General features: G+C 49.7%; 1 protein-coding gene across 1 annotated transcript in view; it reads right to left on the bottom strand.

Moving 5' to 3' along the window:
* Positions 1-4,176: 4,176 nt before the first annotated feature.
* The window catches only part of ich (zinc finger protein ichor), an 82,445-nt gene continuing 63,244 nt past the window's right edge, over positions 4,177-23,377 (bottom strand). Inside the window, exons 2-3 of the mRNA XM_011506444.1 lie at positions 7,086-7,302; positions 4,177-6,803 (exon numbers count right to left, since the gene is read on the bottom strand). Coding sequence (XP_011504746.1) covers positions 4,535-6,803; positions 7,086-7,302 — 2,486 coding nt within the window. The 3' untranslated portion in view covers positions 4,177-4,534. The remainder of the gene's footprint in view (positions 6,804-7,085; positions 7,303-23,377) is intronic.

The raw sequence follows: 23,377 nt of genomic DNA, 5'->3' as shown, positions 1-23,377 counted from the left end.
GTGCCGCCGCGCTCCTAAGTGGAACATCGCTGCCTGGCACCAACGCGCGCGCAGAAGTGTACCAGGCCTGGGTCCGCTTCGCCTCACCTCACCTCATCTGACCGCCCCCCCCCCATCACCGCCAATTCCCTCGCTCTCTTACTCACTCGCTCTCTCTCCTCTCTCTCTCCTCTCTCTCTCTCCTCTCTCTCTCTCTCACCCCCCCTCTCTATCACTCTCTCGCTCGCTCTCTCGCTCGCTCTCTCTCTCTCTCTCTCACCCTCTCTCATTCACTCACCTCGTTCACTCGCTCGCTATCCCCTCTACGCTACCGTCGTACCGACGACCCGCGGTGAAAGACTTTCTTCGCGGGCGAGAGCGCGGTGAATACGAGCCGACCGCAAGAGGCTGCTGCCGCTCTCGAAAGCCGAGTTGCCTGGATGTGGGACCAAGATTTTTGCTCGGAGGACAATGCCGCGTTTGTTTCTCAGCGCGCGCTCTCTTTCCTTTTTGCACGAGAACCGGTCCGACCTGCGTCATCCGCCTCACCACTGCGCCTCCCACCCTCCTCCAGCTCCTCGAGCCCCCACGTTCACTCCCCGTCTCTCCCTTCACTTGCCCCTCCTTACCTTAACCCTGTTCGATTTTCCCCCTTGTCGGCCTTCGCCGCTCGTACACTGGCGGCTATCGCTACCCCTCGCTACCACTCACCGCCACTTGCCGATTAGTCGAAAAACCAGCGACCGGGAGGCTCGATCGGCGTAACGAAGCATCCCCTGGCGTTTAGGGGCCGGTGAGCGGCCGACGTCGACGTCGATGAGCCGACGAGCGCAGCGGTTGCGCAACCCGCCTCGAGTATGCTCTCTCGAGTATGGAAGAGTCGGTCCCCGGGCCCGCCTAAAATATCTGGGTCAGCGCTGCCCCCATACAGCCGGGGGCCCGTCGAAACGAGCCGGGCCCGTTATGTCTCTATCTATCTTTATGCCTGCATGCGCGTATGCGTATGCTTATACTCGTTGAATACGCATGCGCGTGACTGTGTGATGTCGCGCGAGCGCGCACCGGTCCTCCGGAATTTCGGGTCGCAGGTTGCATCGGATGCCGGCCGACCCCGACCTTTCGGCGCTTTTCCCGTTTATGGCGCGGCGGCCATTGAAGCCCGTCTAAGGAAAACACCGGCGGCTTTTGCCTCTGAATTTACCGGTTCCCCCTCGAGAATTCGTGGCGCTTCTCGGAATAGAGACGTCGATTTTCGTTGCAGTGGTCAGCCAGTGGAAACCGTTAATAAGATAATCGAGCGGACGGAAGGGGATTCTCGTCCGTTGCTGTGACATGGAAACAGCGCTGGAGAGGCTGCCGGTGGGTCGCGGGATCGAGGCCTCGACGAGGTGCCGCGATGGTGGTTGACGTGTATCTCGATGGTCACGCGTGAGTTGGGTAAGGATTTGGCGTATTGGTTGTACGATCGGTGGGCCATTCCATTAGGTGAGGCTTAAGGTTTGGCGATAACGAGACGATGCCGCTAACGAATGTGCTCGCTCCTTGTCCGCGCGAACGTGCTCTCCTTGCGCTTATCGCAATAAAGGAGGGAGTAAGCAAGGCGGAAGTGACGATCGAGGATGTCGTGGTACGATCATGAGCATAGTCGTCAAAATTCTGCGGCCATTGATTATTCCCCACTCTGCAATCTGTTATCATCAGTCGTCTTTGGCCTCTCCTCTTCCATTATCATTCGAGCTGGCCATATTTCTTCGATTAATTAAAATTATTGACTTTGCAGGTGCGCCCGAAGATATGGACGCGATAGTTTGTACGTAGGCGTAGTTTAGACAGCTACGCTCCTATGCGTCTACAGTACGTACGTAAAAATAGTCGAGGTACGGGTTCTATCTCTTCCTCGTCTTTCATTCGTCGCTGAGCGACCATTCGATTGAGAAAAGGATAAGCAGTTGCAACGAACGAATTTCAATATTTAATTCTGATTAAACAACGCGTTGTGGCAAAGGCAAACCCGTTGCGTTAAGGACAGCGATACCCGCTCGCCACTGTTGCTTACTGTTTTGCCATTAAATTTCGGTAAGAGAATTGAGAATTTAGCGTCCTTCGGACTTGGTGAGAATGTTTGGCTGGTTGAAAGAATAAACAAACAAAACAAAGACAAAGAAAAAAGAGAGAAGAAGAAGAAGAAGAAGAAGAAGAAAGAGAGGAAGAAGAAGTGTGAACGTAACGATGGAGAATTATAAAAATGACGTTACTTTTTTAGTTGTCCCACCCATTTAATCTAGAAAAAGAATTTGAAACAATTTTTGAAAGGTCCACACAATTATTTTAATGATAAATTATAAGCAATGTTAAGAAAATATTTGTACATTATATTACATGAGATATATTAATAATAGTTATAGAAAACGTATTGTTCCTAATATCATGTTCACCATTTTCCAGATGCAGTTATAAGAAGGAAAGGAGACATAGTCTGATGAAGAAGGTTGGAATAAAAAAATGTTTGGTTTACACAGATGTGCGGTAACAATCAAATTTTTAATCAAACATCAATATTTATAAATAATTATTTGTTTTCTGACTTTATACAAAGTAATAAATTCAAGTCGACGATAACGCACACCGGACGAGAATGATGGACAAAATGACAGATTATAAACACGCGAAAGGTCTGCGAAAATCTTCCTGAAGGCTAACGCAAGACGACATTTATCATTATATATTCATTTATGGATATACACATATATATATATATATATATATATATATATATATATAGATGTATATAGATATATATGGACATACGCACACGTACATATAAAAACTTGCTTACGCATTTGCGAGTTGCGCATGTAACGTGCTCGCGCGTATATGTATAATGGATACGCCTGAGTATGCGCTTGCGCCTGCATGTGCGTGTATGTGAGCGCAGGCATATGCAGCATGTGTACAGGCAAATGTACTGGATTTTTGTTTCTCATGTGGAGTTTAACGGAATCAACCGTCTCTGTTTTCACTTGTGCACGCAACAAGCTAAATCGCGCTTTACATTTTTCGTCCACGATCGTCGCACGTACGCAGTGTACCATATTTATCTTTATCGACGACTTCGAAGCATAGAGATAGACAGAGAGAGAGAGAGAGAGATAGAGAGATAGAGAGAGATAGAGAGATATAGAGAGAGAGAGAGAGAGAGAGAGAGAGAGAGAGAGACGAAACAAAAACAAAAAGAAAAACAAAAAGAATGGGTAAACAAAGAAATAAAACTATAAATGAAACAAAGGGTAATGAAGAAGAAAGTAATAATAAACACAATGTGAACTGTCGATTGATCGCAACCCGTATGTGTTGGCCTACAATTTATGACCTACTTCCCACAGTGAGCAGAAGGAAGTGGGGAGGACGGAAGCAAAGTAAAATTTAATAAACCAACAGAAAAGCCCGAGAGTCGTGGTTTGTGCGTAAAAATCTATCTCTATTGCGCGCAAGTCATAGGCGGCGAGAGTTTATTTTTTAGATAATGAGCCGCGACATTAGACAAGCATTATCAATTAATAAATATTATTTACGCGGAGATATATATATATATTATAGCTTGTCCATGCAATATGCGCCTATCATCACTTTTCCTTCATAATTATTCAGCATAATGCGACGGAATGTACAAGAGCGTTATAGATAAGGGTAAACTTGAAAGAGAGAGAGAGAGAGAGAGAGAGAGAGAGAGAGAGAAGGAGATGAGGCTAACTTAAGTAGCGATCGCGATTCAGAAGACTATATTACAACGCAATGAAATTATACGCGGCGAATAAATAATAATCAAAGGGCTCGGGGCCGTAGATGGGGACGATGAAAAGTACAATAGATAGATAGATAGATAGAGAGAGAGAGAGAGAGAGAGAGAGAGAGAGAGAGAGAGAGAGAGAGAGAGAGTGGATGGACGAATAGGAAAATTGAAAATCTGATGAGACGAATTAAAAACGGAGAGTGAACAACGATAGCGAGATAATTTATTAATGGTAAAAAGGGAAAGAAGATATGCATATAGTGCGATGAGGCTGGGATGAGGGGCCTGGGTGAAGGAAAAGAAAGATGAGGACGAGGATGAGGATGAAGGATGAGAAGATCGAGGGATGTATAAAGAGGGGGTGGTAAATTCGGGTGGTAGATAGGGGTGGTGAGGAGGAGGAGAAGGAGGAGGAGGAGGGGGCGGGGATAGTCAAACAAGACGCAACTAAGGTCAGTCCGTAGCAGCTGTAAGAGCGTAAGGTACACTAGTGCTAGCGAACGCCTCGGACTTCACGGAGCCGTCGATCGTCCGACCATGACACGGGAGCTTGTGGGACAATTTTGTTGTGTGTACGTGTGTGTTTGTTCGCTTGTGTGAGTGGTTGTTGCATGGGCATATCGCTAAGGCTCCCGGTCGGCTCGTGGCCGAGGAGAAGAGGGAGCGCGTCGTTAAATCGCGCGTTCCGTCTCCTAGAAAATTTAGGCGTGGCCCGCGTATGTCGGCCGCGAGGCGAGATCCTTGGGCCGGTGAGGACGCCGGTCTCTAGTCCCTGCCAATCCTCTTATGTATCTGCTGGTGCTTGATGAGGTGGGCCTTCTGGCGGAAGGCCTTGCCGCAAACCTCGCACCTAAACGGCTTCTCGCCCGTGTGCGTCCTTAGATGGACCTTGATGTTGCTCTTGTTGAGGAAGCCCCGATTGCAGATGGAGCACCTATGCACGGGCTTCTCCTTCCCGGCCATGAGGCCGGCTTCGGGCCCATACGGTAGGGAGGTGGTCGTCGTCGAGCCGGGACTCTTTTTCGTCGGGCTGTGGCCACCACCGGAGGGTCGCGAGCGCTTACGAGGATGCTGGGGCGCGGCGAACGACGAGTGCAGCTGCTGGTCGGGGCTGCAGGAAGTCGAGACACGCCCGGGCGGACTCACCGGAGGGTAGGGGCTCGTCGACGAGGGTGTCTCGCCGCAGGAGGCCTGCAATCGCTGCTGAAGCATGGGCGAGTAGCCGTGAGTTAAGAGACTCTGTAGAGTCGAGCCGTGTTGCTGCTGCTGTTGTTGCTGCTGTTGTTGCTGCTGTTGTTGTTGCTGTTGCTGAGAGTTGGGAGCTGTCGTCGTTGCGTACATCTGCGAGTACGGGCTCGATGAGTTCGTCTCCTGGGCTTTGGGCGAGCAAGCGGTGTCGATCCATTCGGCGATGTCGATCCAGTCGCGCGGTGACACCTCGGGCTCGTGCTCGGACGTGGGCCCATTGCTCGCCGTATTACTACCGGGGCCTGGATTAACTCCGGTACCACCGCTACCATTGCCTCCACCGACGGCGGCTCCTCCACCTGGGCCACCGCCAGCTCCACCACCCGGGACCGTCGTATCGGCCATGGCAGAGCCAATTATCTCGGCAAGGTCCTCGATGTTGTTGATGTAATCGACCGTTTGCTGAGTCGATTGTGGCAATTGCTGCTGTTGCTGTTGATGTTGCTGTTGCTGTTGCTGTTGCTGTTGTTGTTGCTGCTGCTGATGGTGCTGATGCTGATGCTGGTGCTGATGCTGCTGGTGCTGTTGTTGCTGCTGCTGCTGCTGCTGCTGCTGCTGCTGCTGATGGTGGTGATGGTGATGTTGTTGTTGTTGTTGTTGTTGTTGTTGTTGTTGCTGCTGCTGCTTCTGAGTGACGGGGGGACAGGGGGTGCTTGAGGAAACGACCGAGGACTCGTAGTATTCGTGGTTGGAGGAGGGTGAGGGTGAGCTCGGCTGCATGGAGGGTCGTTGAGCCGAGGAGGCGATCGTGTGATAATGATGCCCGGGAATGCCGTTGATGCTCAAGTGGCCGGTGTAGCCGGTAAATGGGGGCAGTGGCTTGAGCTCGGCTAGTGACTGAGCCGCGGTAACGCCGACGGAGGAGCCCAGAAGGAGCGTGTCCCAGGCGTCCTCGAGACCGGCCGCGCTTTGTTTGGCATCGTGGGCCTCGAGGAAGTCGGCGCCCGCGGCTGCCCAAGGCGAGAGGAGCATACCCTCGACGCCGACGACCTCGCCGGGTGAGCCCGCGACGACGATGCCCGGGCCGGCCTGACTGCTGTGGGCGGCCTCGACGCCCGCGGTCCCCAAGTGCGCCGGGGGCCCGTTTTGCGTCTCGAATTTCATGTCGAGCGAGCGAGCGTACGCGTCCCGAGACTCGGGCCCGTCCTCGCCCGGATACTCGAGCTTCACCGGCCCGAGGAGGAGATCGGTCTCGTCGCCGGGCCCCTCGTGTGGACCGCTCGGTTCCCTGCGGCCGACGTATGCCTGGGCCCGCGCGGGGAGCCTCGTACTCGCGAGGAGGGAGCCGAGGAGGGAGGGCCCGAAGCCCGTGGAGGAGGTTGGGGCGCCGCGCGCCTCCGCCTCGTCCTCGCGCTTCACGCGGCCACCGAGGCCCGAGAGGAGGCCGTTGAGTGAGTCGGCCGCGGCTTGGGATGGGCCCGTACCAACGGGGGATGAAAGTAACGGGGCCAGTCGCCGCTGTGGACCCTGGGAGGAGTCGACTCGAGCGCCGCTGTCGTCGGTCCCCGGGAGCTGTTGCTGATGTTGAATACGAGCGGCGTTCGCTTGCTGAAGGCTGCTGGTTATAAGAGCGTAAGGGTCGGGAGCTTCACCGGAGGTAACGACATTGGACCGCGTGGAGGCGACGTAGCCGAGGCTGGCCGCCGAAGCCGTTGCGCTGTTTCGGTTGTTATTGTTGATGGTGCTGACGCTAGTGGCGTTATTGCCGTTGTTGCCGCCTCCACCGCCTCCGCCTTCTGTGCCGCCGCCACTGCCACTGCCGCTGTTGTTGTTGCTGCTACCGCTGCTACTGCTACCGCTGCTGTTGCTACTACTACTACTACTACTACTGCTGCTGCTGCTGCTGCTGCTACTGCTGCTGCTACTGCTGCTGCTGCTATTACTACTGTTGCTGCTATTGCTACTGTTGTTGTTGTTGTTGTTGTTGTTGTTGTTGCTGTTGTTGTTGTTATTGTTGTTGTTGACAGCGCTGCAGCTAGTGCCGTTGCTGGTGCTGCTGGCAACGCTACCGTAGCAGCCGTTCTCGGAGATGCGTGAATCCTGGGGTTCGAGGTGAGGTTGACGGTGCTGGTAGTGGCTGCTAATGGAATTTAGGCGGTCGTGGCCATTGCCGTTAGCGCTCGATGGGATGGAGCAGAAGTGGAAGTCGTCGTTGTCGAGTGGCGGCCCCTCGTCGATCCTTGGAGGTCCTGGACTCGAGACCGAGGGGCAGAAGGAACCAGGATTCCACCAGGGATCCACTCTACTGCCGGGGGTGCTGCAACCGCCAACGGCGCCGCGAGGACCTGCAAGCAAAACGGGGCATCTCATACATTAAACATCGTATGCCTGCCTCTCTCTGTCTCTCTCTCTCTCTCGCTCTCTCTCTATCTCTCTCTCTCGCTCTCTCTCTCTCTCTCGCTCTCTCTCTATCTCTCTCTCTCTCTCTCTCTCGCTCTCTCTCTCGGTATCTGTCATTCCTTGTCGCAGAGTCAGGACCATACGAGGGCTTTGAAAAAGGGTCGCTGCTCGCCAGGCCTTTACCGTCTTTGCCTCGCGTAAACGGAACAAGGCTAAAAAATGCCTTATTACTTTTGACTTTACACGCATACTGGCACTCGGTTAGAAAACTCTGGTTATAAAAAATTAATTTATCGGCGCATTTTACGACGAACGTCAATTTTATTGGCGCGCTCTCGCTGAAAAAGTAGAACTCTTAAGATTAAGTGGGATGTACATCCCAAGCGGTTGGCTAGCGCCGATCGCTTACTTTTCCAATCGCCTCATTCGAAATAGAGTAGTAGGCTCGCATCGGTTGGACGGAAAATCGTCCTATTAACGTTCCTAAAGAGGAGCGACGTAGATATGTTTGCGATCTGAATAAAAGCGTGAAAGGGGAGCATTCTATTGGGACGCTGTGAGACAATGGGTATGTGAGATAAGGATAAAATTCAAAGTGGGACAACACGGCTACGACCAAATCATTTAAGGAACCAACGAGTGCGATTGCCCGATCAATGCTTAATGGTTGGGTCGCTTGCTGAGCTCAGCATTTTATGCTATAGACATTCGAAAAAGCTATCTCCGATTGTCTGTAATGGTGAGCCTGGAATTTACGCGATGACATTTCGTGTGTATTGGCGGGAGATAACCTGGTGGGTCTTTTGAAGAGCATCGCGGTCTCCTTCTCCCTCTCCCTCTGCTGCGCGCTCACGCACTCGCGCACGGACGCACACCCACGCCCGCACACTATGCCCCTATGCCTCTCGCTCCCCTCCTCTCTCTCTCTCTCTCTCTCTCTCTCTGTCTCTCTCTATCAGTTTTTCATTGCTCGCTGGCAACGTCTAAAGAAAGGAAAGAGAGCCCAGGCCGATTAACTAGGTCAGTGGCACACTACTAGCCGACTCCTTCTCGGTCGTCCAAATTAACGCACATTAAGAGCAAAAAATGAAATAAAGAAAAGTGGCGGAAAGCGTCGGGAAGCGGAACGCGGGCGCAGATGCTCTCGCCGTACCACTCGATTTGAGTGTCTCAGGAATTAAGGGGATGGCAGCCGAATGCCGAAAGACGCGGACCGATCGACGATGGCTACTTTTACAGACGCAGAGGGAGCTGTTTTTTTTTGGCCGGCCGATCGAGGTTACCGGGCGACTCGATGGACTCGTGTAGCCCGCGTACCGTAAGCGGCTGGGAAATGGAAAAATTACGCCGCCGGCAATACCGATCGTCCAGTCGCCTATAAATTATATTTTCACCTCGCGCGACGGCGTTATCGATTCCTCCGCGGCTCGCTGACCTCCATAATTTATGCGACCGCCGCTCTAAAGATGCATCTCCCGGCGGCCCCTTCTTTCGTACGTGAGCCCCCCCCCCCATCCGCCCCTCGTCGGCCTTGTCGCAGGCCGTCCTTGTCGAATGCGGGGCCACCTCATCGAAGACAGACTCTCCCGTCATTCCCTCCCACTTCATCAGTCACTCTCTCGCTCACTCTCTCTCTCTCTCTCTCTCTCTCTCTCTCTCTCTCTGTACCACCTTCCGTACTATCCGTAACCCGGCTGTTCACCGGAGAATATGCGCTCGCCGCGTCCGCGAAACTCCCGTCATGTAAGTGGTGTCGGGGGCCCGCGATTTAGGCCGATATGCATCGAGGATGGCTTAGTTTGTCATGCTTTGTCCGGCTAGACAAAGCCAATGTGACGCGATTACGTAATATCGCCTACCGATACTTCCCCCCCCCCCCCGTATTATCCCGTCTAAATCCTCTCGAATAAGAAAAATGAAAGAGGTGAAGGAGGAGGAGGCGAATTCCAACTATCGGACATATCGATCGGGCCATCGCTACAGCCACACGCGGAGGAAAAATTTATTCAAACGCGTACGCACTCTCTCCCCCTCTTCGCTTCGTCTCGTCCCGTCGCCTCCTCCTCCTTCTCGCTCCTCATCGCACTCCTGCTCGCTCCTCGCCTCACTTCTGCGCGCTCCGACAAAGCGGAGGTGGAGGTGTGTCCGCGTATGGGCGCGCGGAACTCGGAGGAGCCGCGTGACGTGGTACGGTGGTACCGTTATCCCGGCAGTGGCGCGCCAAGGCCCTCGCGGACCCCGAGGTCGAAGCGCGGCAACGGGTCTTTTCGGCTCTTTCCGTTGTCGCGTGTGGGCGAGGCCGCGTATGCCGGTATTCGGCCGACGCACGTGGGCCTAACGAGGGCCTAACGACCGCCGCTAACGGACTGCATTATCGAGGATTATTGAGCGCGAGCGAACCTCGTACGCTAATGCGGTCAATTACCGATGAGTCAGGGCCCCCGTCGGCTTTTTGGGCCGATCGCTGAAAATCAATCCGCGTCACCGTCGGCATCTCACTGCACGCCTACCGAGCAGCCGAGGGGAGCCAGTGCAGGCAGGGATTTTCACAGAGTGGGGCACCGGTAAGGGCGCCCGTACATTAAGGGCTCCGATTACGTTCTGATTAGAGAGAGATAGAGAGATAGAGAGAGAGAATGAGAGAGAGAGAGAGAGAGAGAGAGAGAGAGTGAGCGAGGCGTTGAGGGGTGGACAGGGGGAAGGGAGAAGGAGATGGAGAAGGAACGGGCGTGCGTGTATACGTCCGGGTATGGTACGGGTGCTCTCTTAGAAGAAAAGAGGTTGGCCTGACGAGGAGCCTAACGAGGAGACGGAATAGCGAGTAACCGAAAGGAGTATTGCGCGTGGAAAGGCGAAAACGCGCATATTCATCTCGTTTCGTTTCCCTCTACTCCATCGGAGCCTCTGACTCGTATCTCTTTCGCCGAAGGTAAAACGGTAAGATAGATTAATGCGGGCGACTATTTACTCGAGATGATTAGAGGTGACGGTGGTGGTGGTGGTGGCCGTGGCGGCAGTTGGATGGTGGCAGGGGGGGGGGGGGGGGGGGGGGGGCGAGGACATTTGACTATGATCATTAATTATTGACAATATGCTTTAATAAAAATTACTTTATTCCAGCAATTACTTGTTTAATGATATTTACATTATAAAGTTAAATCTTGCACTGATGTGCATACTGGCACGGCTTTGCCTCCAGCCGAGTCATCCACGACGTCGTTGCTCCACTAGATTCAGGTGGGTTAAAGGGTTGGCGGCTGGTGGGGAGACGTAAGGAGAACGTTGGAGGTGGCTCTGGTGTGCACGTGGTCGGCAGTGGCTCTGGAGGTATGAGGCGGGGGCCAACTGTCACTACAAAAGTGGAACGGAGCACCGTTAGCCGGAGAGGCTCGTTCGCTCGCTCCCACCACCACCGCGCGCATCCAGCCGCGCTGCCTCCGGACGTTTTATTCTTTCTTTCATTCCTTCGTTCTTTCCTTCTTTCTTTCTTTCTTCCCATTTCTCCTGCGTGTAATTCCCCCTCCCCGACTTCCCCACCCCATCCGACCAGCACCACCACAGGCAACACCGCTACCGCCACAACAGCCACGGCCATCACCACCACCGCCACCGTCAGCTTCTTCTCTTCCTCCTCCTTCGCCTTCTCCTCCTCCTCCTCCTCCTCCTCCTCATGCTTATACCGCCGTTGCTGCTGCTATTACCGCTGCTGCTGTTGTTGTTGTTTCTGCTGCTGCTGCCGTTGCGGCTTCTACTTTTGTTGCTCTTGGCACGGCTCTCTGATCACGCAGACCCACGAATCATCGCACGCACGCACCGGAGAAAGAGCTCGTGCCGTGGGGTGGGGAAGGTGAGGGCTTTCCTTTTCATTGCGAAAAATGCCGCTCGCGTCGGTAGATCCGTCGGGACGACCTACTTACTAACCTCGAGTTTTCTCGATAGAGAGGGGATGAGAGATGGAGGTGCGCGCACTCGTTACAGTCTCACGGCTGAGTCCTACACTTCGAGATTCACTTCCACTTCCGGCGCGAAGCTTCGAAGACCAAGGCACTTGGGCTGATTTAACCTAGGTTCGATCAGAATTTTGTTCCCGATTGTATTGTGATAAGCCGTAGTGACGGATAATCTCTTGCGCCAGCTCGTTAACGACTACACTTTTCAAAGAGAACTTGAAGTACTCGATGAATAGTGCTCGAAATTAAAAATAGATAACTCAACTCAACGGAACCTACTTCTGAACGAATACTTATTCGACTCGTATTTACGTAGGAATTGTTGATAAATGGCTTCACGGCAGACATTGACACAATGCCAGCGTGCCATTAATTGCTGTCAAGCTCTATTGTTTTTCCGGTATCGAGCCGAAATAAAATCTTATTATATATGCATACGAGCAAATATATTAAACGAATGTATATTTCTCTACTTTCGACAAAATTGATAAGCATTACGCACCGATAGGTGTTTCATTAAGAAAATATGCTTTGTTTTCTCTAACGGTGAACAACAAAGAAAGAAAAAAAAAATGAAAAAATAGAAAAAAGGAGGAGGAGGAGGAGGAGGAGGAGGAGGAGCAGGAGGAGGAGGAGGAGAAGGGGGGAGAACGATATGGGGAGGGGGAGGAGGAGGAGGAGGAGGAAGAAAGAAGGAAAAAATATACGTATAGATAAGCAGCCCTGATAAAGTATTACAGATGTTGAACATATTGAGCCAACAACGAAGTAATGGAAATAAAATGGTCGAAGCAAGAGTAGGAGGGAAGGTTTGGGCGCCTCGCGCATTCGTTCGCTGAAATATTCCCAAAGTTCGACTCACTTAAGTAATGGGACTGCGGCGACGAATAATAAGCCTCGATTCGAGTAATCACACTCGCATTTTCCACTCGGCTCGTCCCGCCATTATAGCCTATAGTACACACAATGGGAGCACTTGACTGTCGCGAAGGGTCGATCCCTGGGCCCCGGGATTTTGTGGGTCGAGGGGACTGAGGGCGGTGGTGGGCCAGCGACGGCGCGGGAGAGGAGAGGTCGGTGGCTTTCGAGGAAGGCAGGAGAAGCCAGGTACAAGGGCCCTGCTGGCCAGCCGATAAAAGTCTCGGCAAGGGTCGACCCACCGACGCGTCCCATCTCTCTCGCTCGCTCCTTCCAGTCGGACAGGGCGACAACCGAACGATACCTAGAGGAAATCTAAAGGAATGCGCTAATTAGCGTACGAGGAGCCGCTTCGCTCGTACCTCCGGCAAATGAGGGCCTTTATCAATCTCGCGGAGCGGTATCCTAGCGGTACCGTCGCGCTCTCTCGATGTCCCAGTTATATTTAGCGGCTTCGTTATGGGTCCGCGCTGGATTACGCGGGCCCCGATTTGTCGTTAGCCTCCTGAATACAATGGCACCTAACGCCGATCTTGAGCGCCGTGGCACCCATGGCATAATTCCTACGCAGAATTCTACCGCGTTGAGGCCCTCGGGCCCTCGCAATTCAATTGTTCCGCGGGAGGTGCTTTAATAATGCGGCGCGCGCCAACGTATTTGATTCTATCGCATCGACTCTACGTGGAGGCCGTGGGCGTACCGTGGTCGGACCCAGCACCGTATCTGCCCTGAGTCGAGCTCGTCTCGTTCCTCAATGGAGGGGCGGCAGGGAGGGAATGGCGGTTTGGGCGATTGGGGGAGGGGCGGGGATACTATGTTCGTGCTTGCGTACTGCTAACGGTGCGGCGTCGGTTATGAACGGTACGCATCGGTCCGGACGCGAAGCTTATGGCAGTGGAAGCCCAGGAGTTTTCGCAGCTAAATGGAAGTGGAGTCGAAGGAGCCGACGGCGCACGAAACTTGGTCAGTTTCACTTATCAATTGAAGCTTATTGTTCGTCGGGATAATTGTTAGCACGGGTCCATTTGGGAGAGGTGGATGCTGTTAGGTAAAAATACTCGATCGTTCGATTAAATTTGTCGATTTTATTTCATCGTTGTTAGCCGGCGCTTTTATCTACACATTTATCCGTAATAATTGGCGTCTCGAGGAAGCTTGGACTCGTGTCTATTCGAATGCGCGGCGAGATCGCCCATGCGCGACAAACCTCGTGAATCATGCCCGTGTAATGAAGTATGCTAATGTAGAAAGTGAATTGTTTGTACATGGAGGGGGAGGGAATGGGGGGGGGAGTGGCATGAAATAACCGGGCGCTCGAATTGCGAGCAAATAACGGAAAGGCTTTCGCCCTCGTTTTTTTTTCTTTTTCTTTTATTGATTGTTCTTTTTTCTTATTCATTATTTTATGGCTCTTTTTTTTTTCTTTCCTTTTGTTATATTTTTAGTGCTTAAGTTTAAGCTCGGATGCGTAAGCTTGTACGTGGGGCCTAACTTATTGTGTCTACGCGCGCGTTAAACTCAGTCAAAAGATGCTCGAATCTCTCGACGAATGGGAATATCGTGCTTTTTCTTTTTATTTTGCGAGCACTATGAATAACGAGGAAGAGCATTGTATCTCGTTAAATAAATTCTTGACTCTCTCAAGTTCCTCAAACGTTAAGTTCGCACGCGTGCATCCGTTGGATTCGAAATTTCATGCTGTCGACGAGATATCGGCAAAAGCCAATCGAAAAATATATTATTAGACTCTAACTATTGACTGGAAAAATCATGGCATGTCGTACTTGAAAACGCCCAAGAGAAAAGAATAAAATAATAATAGTAATAATAATAATAATAATAATAATAATAATAATAATAATAATAATAATAATAATAATAATAATAATAATAATAATACCTGCACGAAACTTAAATAATGATTAGCGAATAATTTTATATAAATATTATCTAACGACTAGATTATCGCTCATCTGTGTTGCAAATAATTGTAAGTATATTTTTCCGCTCACCGTTTGCGTTATATAAAATAAGTAATTTCGTTCATTACCACAGACTTAATATTAGGAAACACTTGCACTTGATAATTTTAAATTCAAAGTAAAATGCAATTTCTTACACAATTTATATTAATACTTGATTATTTAATGAGCAATTGCGCAAATTTGGATGACAACAAAAAAAAAACCAGCAAATAATAATAATAATAATTATATAGAGGGAAGCAAACGTATTTAGTCATATTCTTATTCCCTCTTCCTCCTCCTCCTCCTCCTCCTCCACCTCCTCCTTCTCTTCCTCGTTATTCTTCTCTACTTCATTGTCAATTTATTCGTCTAGTCTAGTCTAGTCTCGTCCCTTCACCGCCCGACCAAACTCTGATAAATATTCAAAATTCCTTACCTCCCGTGCAACAACTTTTCATTGGAATATACGGATCAGCCTACTGTAATACACGTACTGGGTGATTGGATGATTAAGTATGTGGTGGTGCGCCGGTGTACCGAACGAGCGCCATCTCGGCCAAAACAAAAACGCGGCCCTCGCGCCCGTGTAAAAGCGCATTTATTCAAATGAGTCTCGAAAATCTAAACACGTCCGCAGGAATAACTCAACGCACCGCACCTTCGCATCCGTACACTAACGCACGCACTACATACGTACACTAGCGTACACACTGCATATGTACAGAGGCGAAGTAGAGGGCCGCGATCGCCAGCGGAGAAAGTGCGACTTGGTGGCCGCTGTTGTGGCATAGGGGAGAAAGATAGATAGATATATATATATATATATATATATATATATATATATAGAGAGAGAGAGAGAGAGAGAGAGAGAGAGAATGACGGGGAAATTGTTGGATGGCGGCTTTTGTCGAGCGCGCCAGTAACTCACGGTGGCATGGGGACAGAACGAGGGAGAGAACGAATATATTCGCAATGCTATTACCGTCTATACCGTCAAGCCTTTGCTCAATTTACCTTCCTCTCGATCAATTGAAGATCTCTCGATAATACCTCGAGGGAGCCGTGAGCATGTGTTTAGTGGGCATAGGTTTATCATGCATGTTAGATCGGATTACGGATCGTTTCTCCGCATGGGTCGTACATGTGAATTGGGCCACTAGGTTCAACAGGTACACACGTAGTCCGTTTTCGAGTAGCGAGTACGAACGTGATGGATTTTGCGTATAATCGAAGGCAGGATTTTTCCTGTGTCGCTTCTTGTTCGTTCGCGGCGCACGAGACATGATATTTCGATTTTTGCCGCGCATTGAGAGAACTTTCTTTGTCGGGTGGAAAAGCTTCGATGTCCATTCCTATGGCTTAGCGTCGAAAGTCATTATTGGCCCTATCAATGGAAGGGGCTCGAAAGTCGAGGGAAATGTTTGTCCTTATTGACCTGTTTGGGTACCGTTCGCTTGATTCGCTTTAAGATCCCAGACTCCCGAAGAGTTCATCCGATGTGACTTATTTAGGGATTTCGGGAGGGGGGAGGGTGTGGCGGTGGTCCCGATGGCCGGTAGTCGTCGGGGCCAATAGCACGGACCTGCCCAGGTACGATTAAGCGCGATTAAGTGGAAAACACAACCAGCGGAATATGAGAGTCGATTAGTGAGAAGGTGCCGTGCCGAGTGGAAAAGCTCCCCCCAAATAGACACCCGAGGAATAGTGTATCTCACGCATGATAATCATCGCCGCTGACACAGTTAAAAATGGAGCGTAAAGGAGCAGCGAAGATGGAAGGAGAGAAAGGAAGGAGGTGGGAGTCACCGAGCCATTCTTAAGGCTTGTAAAACAAAGGCCATAATGCCCTAATGATTCTCAAAGAAATGTTTTACGATTAGCATAAGACAACATCGTGACAAAGACGAGGCTCGCGAGTAGGGACTCAAGAGGTTGGCGGTTAGCGGCAGAGGGAGAGAGACAGGGAAGGGCGGCTAGGAAGACAGATATTTCTCGCGAGTCCTCGCGGAACTCGAATCGGAAGCCTCGCTGTTCCTCTGGAAAAAGGAAGAGGGGGGAGAGAGGAGAGAGAGAGAGAGAGAGAGAGAGAAAGAGAGAGAAGAGACAGGGATAGAGTGAAAGAAGCGTGTACCCCTACCCAAAGTCCACTCACGTGCGAACGCGCGCACACATGCACACGTGCACACAAACGTCGCGGTACACTGACCTACTCTCGCGCGAAGCTCTCCCACTCCTTTCTTAGCTGTTTATCCTGACATCCTTCTCTCTTTATCCCTCCCTCCTCCTCCTACTCCTCCTCGCCCCCTCTATCTATCTGTCCCTCTCCTCGTACCGCGACCTTCTCTCTCTCACTCACTCACTCACTCCTCACTCGCTTCTTACTTCTTATTCCCTTTCTCTTTCCACCTCTCCCCCTTCTCCGTCGCTCACTCTCTCTCTCTCTCTCTCTCTCTCTCTCTCTCTCTCTGTATCTGTCTTGTCGAGACACGTTGATAACTCTTCCTGTACTTCTACGTACATTCGCTCCGGGCGCTCTTTACCTCCCACCGCGATTCTAAAGCCGCCTGCTCAAAGAGGAAGGGGCCTTTCTCTCCGAGAGATATGCGCACGTACACCTTGCAACTGTAGGAAGCATGAGAGACCTAGAGAAGAAAATATGGAAAGAGAGAGAGAGAGAGAGAGAGAGAGAGAGAGAGAGAGAGACAGAACGGGGCTTTTAGTTAGATTTTCGCCATTATATATCCGTGGTTCTCCTAGGTTTTCTCTTATGATCCGCCCCCACGTCTACCGCTTTTTACCGTTTCAATGAGCAAGGACAGGGTTCCGAACGTGGGCCCGAGGTCGCGGATACCACGACGCGACACTTGTGCTCACGAGCTTCTCCAGAACACGTTTCTTTTCATTTGTCAATTGGAATTCTAATCCTTCTAGCTTATCTGTGCTTGGTTCTATCGTCTTGTGCTTTTCTCTCATTCTTTAATTCTTTTTTTCTCTTTTTTTTTATTGAAGCGCCACTGATGCAAATGTCCGCGCATTCAATACCAACGTTATCGATGCGAACAGGTGAAAGACATAGAGAGAGAGAGAGAGACAGAGAAAGGCAGAGAGATACAGAAAGAGATACAGAGAGAGAGAGAGAGAGAGAGAGAGAGAGAGAGAGAGAGAGGGATGTATACGATTGGATGTCGCACTGGTGAAATGTCCAATTTTCAGTTGCAGGTGTCGATTAGACGTTTTGGTATTAATGTTAAGATTGGGCCTTAACGGCACGGACGATTCAATTTATTAATTTGACAGATTGCCCGACGTACTTGTGAAAATAATCGATATGCTTTTAAGAGGCAGATCTTGATTTATGCTCGATCGTAGAAAGTGGATCACCGAAAGTAGGACTGACAGATGGAGCGCGCGAGCGCTCACATACCAACAAAAGCCATCGGGGGCCCGAGCAATGAAAAACCTCGTTTTTATCGTAGCAATCGACGACTCGAACTCGATGATCCGGCGTCCCTCTATTCTAATTAATGGCAAACGGCCCGAGCGGATCTTACGCGGCATTAATAGACACAGTTTTTTCCCCGGGCGCTCTTCCTGTCACGTCTCGACTTCTTGTCAGGGGAAGCAGCAGCCGAGCCTCGTCCTGGCTTTCCCACTCGCTTTTTGTCGCGGCGCGCTCCTGACCGCGGGTCGACTGCCAATACGGCGAAATTGGGCAAAGGGGTAAAGCAGTGGGCAACGGAGTAGCTAATCAATCTGGGATCAAACTTACATATGAGCAGCGTGGTATCCAGAGTGGTGTTGTTTATGTCCTCGGGACTGCGTTTGAGGAATTTATCCACCGAGCGAGGCACAGTATCTCACCCCTCGAGCGGCGCTGTCCTCGTGCGCGGCTCGATCATCAGCCCTCGTCGCACGCTCTCTGATCTCTCGGTTATCGCGGTTATATCGATTATCTCGATTTTATCGATTATATCGGTTATATCGGTTATATCGGTTATCTTTGTTATATTGGTTATAACGGTTATATCGGCTATATCGCCCAATTATTGTCCCGAGTCCGATTCTTTTCCCGACTTTTCACTGTCGTCGATTACTTATTATGCCCCGGCACTTGGCTTCCGCGCCACCACTCTCGTTTCTTTTATCACTTGAACAAACAATGGAGAAGGGTGGCAAACGACTGCGGGCCTCGACGGTCTAACTGGTAGGTGTGGGAGTCACGAGCCCCAGGTCTGCTCCCAAGGATGTTGTCGCTTGCCGACCCTCATCGGCCGTTCTTATCGGCCTCGCACTCTCCCGTACTCGGCCAACATCCAGGTACTATGGCCACAACAGACTGGCAACTGCGTGCGGCCCGTGCTCGCGTGACTCCCGGATACCCGGACGTTAGCCGGATTCTCCGCTCGGCGATGCCTTGGCTCCGACTCTGGTCCCTCGTTGTGCTGTCGTGCGTGCGACTGTCCGCGGCTCGCCGGCTCAAGTGCGACTAATTTCTAAAAGTAGGCGAGGAAGAAACGAACTCGATGGCCTGCGGGCCCTAACTGCGCGGGGCCTCACGTTACGGACGGGGCCCCTCTACTTTCAGCCTCCCTCTCTCCTTCTGTCTCTCTCTCTTTCTCTCTCTCTCTCACTCTTCCTCGCGCCGGCTAGTGGAGCGCGCACTCCGCGGTGACTCCCACCCCGCCCCACCTGGCCGCTCGAAGAGAGAGATAGATAGAGAGAGAGAGAGAGACAGAAGGAGAGAGGGAGAGAGAGAGAGAGAGCGAGAGAGAAATGCTGGCACATCTCCCTCCCACTCTTGGGCCTCTTCTTACCCTTCTTGTGGGATGCTGAAGAGGGACATATAGAGAGGGGGAGGGGGAGCATGAGAGCGGGAGAGAGCGAGTGAGTAAGCGAGTGTGGCATTGCCGTAGCTGTCAAATATAGGAATAATGACGTTAGCAATGTTGTTTGAAATTTGCGAATGAGAACAAATGGGGGCGAGACGACTTAGGCTACGACCTCGTTCGTGCGAATTAAAGGGGACGAATCGATCGGCATTCGCTCGCACTCCGCACAATAACCACTACCGATCGGGAACAATGACAGAGCCATTGTAAAAAGTAGCGTCCAATTAATAAATCAAGCGTCTCTATCCTTATAAATCTCATTGTTCGATAAGCCGATATTAATGAAGCGTCAGGATGCCGTGAGCGCAGGCGGATTAACATGGGGGGGAGGGGGGGGGGGGGGGGGAGGGCGGGGGGGGGGGGGGGGGGGGGGGGGGGACGAGTGGGACCCCCTCTCGAGGCGCAGATTCGACGGTGCGCGCACTTACGAGCTTTGCGTGCAGGGAAAGTAGGGGCGTAATTACCACGGATAAGGATATTTAATTTCTTCTCTCTTTTCTGCTTCTTTTCTCCTTCATATGCCTCATTCTCACTCCTCGTTCTCGTTCTCCTCGTTCTCCTCGTTCTCCTCGTTCCCCCCCCCCCTCACTCTATCTCTTCTGCTTACATGTTTTTGCCTTATTCTACGGTAATCCGATAAAGGCTGCTGTATAACAGTGCGCGTTCGGCTCTCCCAGCTGAGCGCAACGACCAGTAAAACCTAAATTTCTCTCTAAATTATCGAATGACATTCAAAATGACTTTGCGTTTGATCGCGCTCCACATTATGCGCGAGATGATCGCTATTACGGGCCTCTAATGCGCACGGCACGGTTTACGGTTAGATAAGATAATCGAACAAGAAAGAAAAAGCCAATGCATAATAATAATGCGACAGGAGCAATGAGCCATAGTATTTTCAATATGATAAAAAAGAAAGAAAGAAAACCTACGGCTCCAAAGTACGACGTAAACGCAACGACAATTTTAACGCGATCGCTACTCTATGCGTAACGAGAGAGCTCAAATTTATTGCAACGAGAATCAGTTCTTTTTACCAAGCTGCAGTTGAGAAATTACAAAAGGTAGCCCAAACAATAATTGAAAGAGGGAAATTGCCTTGGTGTTGGCAGCACCCCTGTATATCCTTTTATGTAGGACCGCGGGCGAAAGGAGAAGGTAGAAGAGTAGGCACTAACCTCCATGGGGTATGAGAATGTAGGGGGAGTAAGGGGTTTGATGATGATTTTATAGCCGCTATGGGTGACAAATTGTTGTTCAGGGTAGTGCAAGGGGGAGGGAGTAAGAAGGAAGGTTGTTGTAAAAGGAATCGGCTGGACTTTGGGGGAGCCTCGCCTTGGCGTAAATTACTTATAAATTGCGACATTTGTGATCGTGTCCGCCAAGACGGCTTTTATTGTACAGCCGAAGGAAAAATATTCATTGCGGGAGGGGCTTGAGGCGCTCAACTTGAAAATATAATTACGGCTACGCGCCCAGGTATATCCAATGATAATTACTAATTGTGCGTGTGAGTGCGGGCCTGCGTTTATTCTGACATTGTACTGTTGATTTACGCGATTAGCTTCACGTAGCGTGAGAAGGAAGGAAGTCTTATCTTTCAATATTACATTTCTTTTAATTTCAATCGCAGCCTTGAATTTAGGCGTCACAATCTAATATTCCTTGGTCCCACTATTGTTGATACTCCAAAACTTCCCGTAATTTATACATTCAAGTTTTTCAGTGAATAATGTAAATTCCTATTTCTTTTTTTCTTAGATTTTTTTATTCATTATTATTTTCTTTTGTTTTATTCTGCTCCTCCCTCCCACCCCCCCCCCCTCTCACTCACTCTCTCTCTCTCTCTCTCTCTCTCACTCACTCTCTTCCACCTTCTCTGAAATGTACGTAAAAATAATCTCGTACCATGCAACGACTGTAGGTGCTCTAGGAGTACTCCGCACTATGATTTTACAAAGTTGAAAAGCTTAATTTAATTTAGCCCCTCCTAAATAATCTTACCAAGACCATTGTGTCACGTTCAAAGTAATTCATGATATATTTTGACAAAATACTTTAATTAATGATAGTAACGCGTATGCTTGTAAAGAATATTTGGAGAATGCTTCAACTCCACTGAGAACCGATGCTGGGCTGTGCTAAATTTAAAAATGTGACAAAGTCACCTCACACACACAACTCAGCTCCATTAAAATCCGTTTGCAATAAATGCAATGTAAAATACTAAACACCATTCGACTTCTACGTTATATTGTTTTACTATTATTATTTTGTTTTACCATTTTCCGGGAGTAATAAAATTTACAGCAACAAATCATGCGGATATTATTAAGCCCCCAATAAAATAATAATTTAAAAGACACCCTAGCACCACCAACTTTTAAAACGTTACGCTCAAACTGTGTGCATAAAAAACTTGAGCAATAATTCGAATTGCTGAGAATTCTGACTTTTAATAACATCTGAAATAAAAAAAAGTTAATTTTAAAAATTGTCTGAAGGGCATGGAGCGTTGAAGAAGTTACGATACCTGCGAGCTCGAGGGATCGCCAGGACAGGACGTTTATTATCTATTCGATATTCTAATGGTTAATGTAGCATTGATTTACATCGATTTAGCTTCTGCGTGGAAACGATAATGTTTAACCGAGGAAAAAATGAGGTCCGATGTTTTATCCATTATTCACAATTTGTCCAACAACCACATTCACTTGGTCCCGTTTTATCCAACATAACCTATGGTTTACTATATTTTTTATTACTATGTATATTCGAATATTATTACACGCCCGCGATATGCCATATGACAGCATTAACGTAGCGGCGCTCAATTCGAAACATTACTTCCGTATTTTTGTTATTTATGTGAAATAATGATGTTCCGTGCTACCTTGAGCGTCCAGTTGAATAAAAGCAATGTTAATTACAATGCAATGCCATAGTAATTAGACATCGAAATTTTGCCTACATACGTACGTAATATCCATGAAAATACCATAGAATAACCGATACTATCTGGGCTTAACCTATTAGCATAATATATACGATACTCGTAACATGTGATATTTCGATTTTTCCAAGTCATTAGTCATTAGTGCTCTCTTATCATAACATGAACAACTATAGATGTAAAATAACAATGAACAAAATTGCATTGCCATGGCTTTGTATAACCGAGGTATTATTAATGCAGTAAGCGAGCATCGGAATCCTCAATTTTCCACAATTTTCAGCGCAATAAAGTGCACTCCACTATGCTGCGCAACGACGTGAGTATTAAGTACGCGTGCTTTTATGAAAATGGCGGTAATCGACTGGTCGGCTCGATTAATTAAAGAAACTGCACGGGATCGTAGCTTTTACGAGAAATGTTGTGCGCCGTGAAGGGGTTGACCTAGAAATCCGTCGTGATTGATAGTATGCAAGGCTACGAGTCCGTTAGATCTCGAGAAAATCCAAAGACCTCGTGAGCCATAGGTCAAGGCGAGGCATTGAGCTGTGAGGCTCCAGCCCTCGAGGAAACGGCAACGTTGATCCGAGGATCGACCGGAGGCGAGGATCTTCGCCGTACGATGAAAGCCGGCAGAGACTAGCTGATTTCCTCCTTAATGCACGCTCGACCTAACTGTCGACGCAGCGCCGGAGATGTTCTCCATATGCAAAAGCTCCAACGACGTCCCCGAGCTGGGACGTCGGACGTGGGACGTGGGACGGGGGAGGGGGGGGGGAGCGAGTCTTTTCTCGTTGATCCTTAGGGTATTGTTGAAATTCATGAAGGTTAAAGCAATGTCGTGGTTAAGGCGAGCGCTCCAAATTTATCGATTCGTGCGGTTTCTCGCTATAATTGCGAATTGGTCGGGCGCACGGCATTGGCGGGCCATTGTATTGAAACGCTTGGGATTTGGTAAGTAAGTGCGCCGCGAGTCAGGGAGCTCGCTAAGTGAACCGATTTTAAGGGAACGCTTTAGCAGTTAATACCGCAAGTTACTTATCGCTTTGTAATCGTGAAAAATGTAATGAAGCGGACGATAGGCATCGGAGGTAGGAAGGACTAAGCGGCGAACCTAAAGTACCTTTATCTTTCAGCATTTAAAGACTCGGGGGCATTCGTATCTTTCCGCGTTAATTGGGTTAAATTATCCGCGTGGCAGGGCACACGCGCACACGTGCACACACACGCGCATACGCGCATACGCGCACATACGCACGCGCGCGCGCTTCGTAGAGTTCGCGAGCTCCACTTTTAACTGCTACTCGAAAAAAAAAAAAAATGTAAACACGCATTTTGAAGCG

This window comes from Ceratosolen solmsi, unplaced genomic scaffold, assembly GCF_000503995.2.
Source record: "Ceratosolen solmsi marchali unplaced genomic scaffold, CerSol_1.0 scaffold7, whole genome shotgun sequence".
NCBI lineage: Eukaryota > Metazoa > Arthropoda > Insecta > Hymenoptera > Agaonidae > Ceratosolen > Ceratosolen solmsi.
This window is presented reverse-complemented; position numbering and strand designations above follow the sequence as displayed.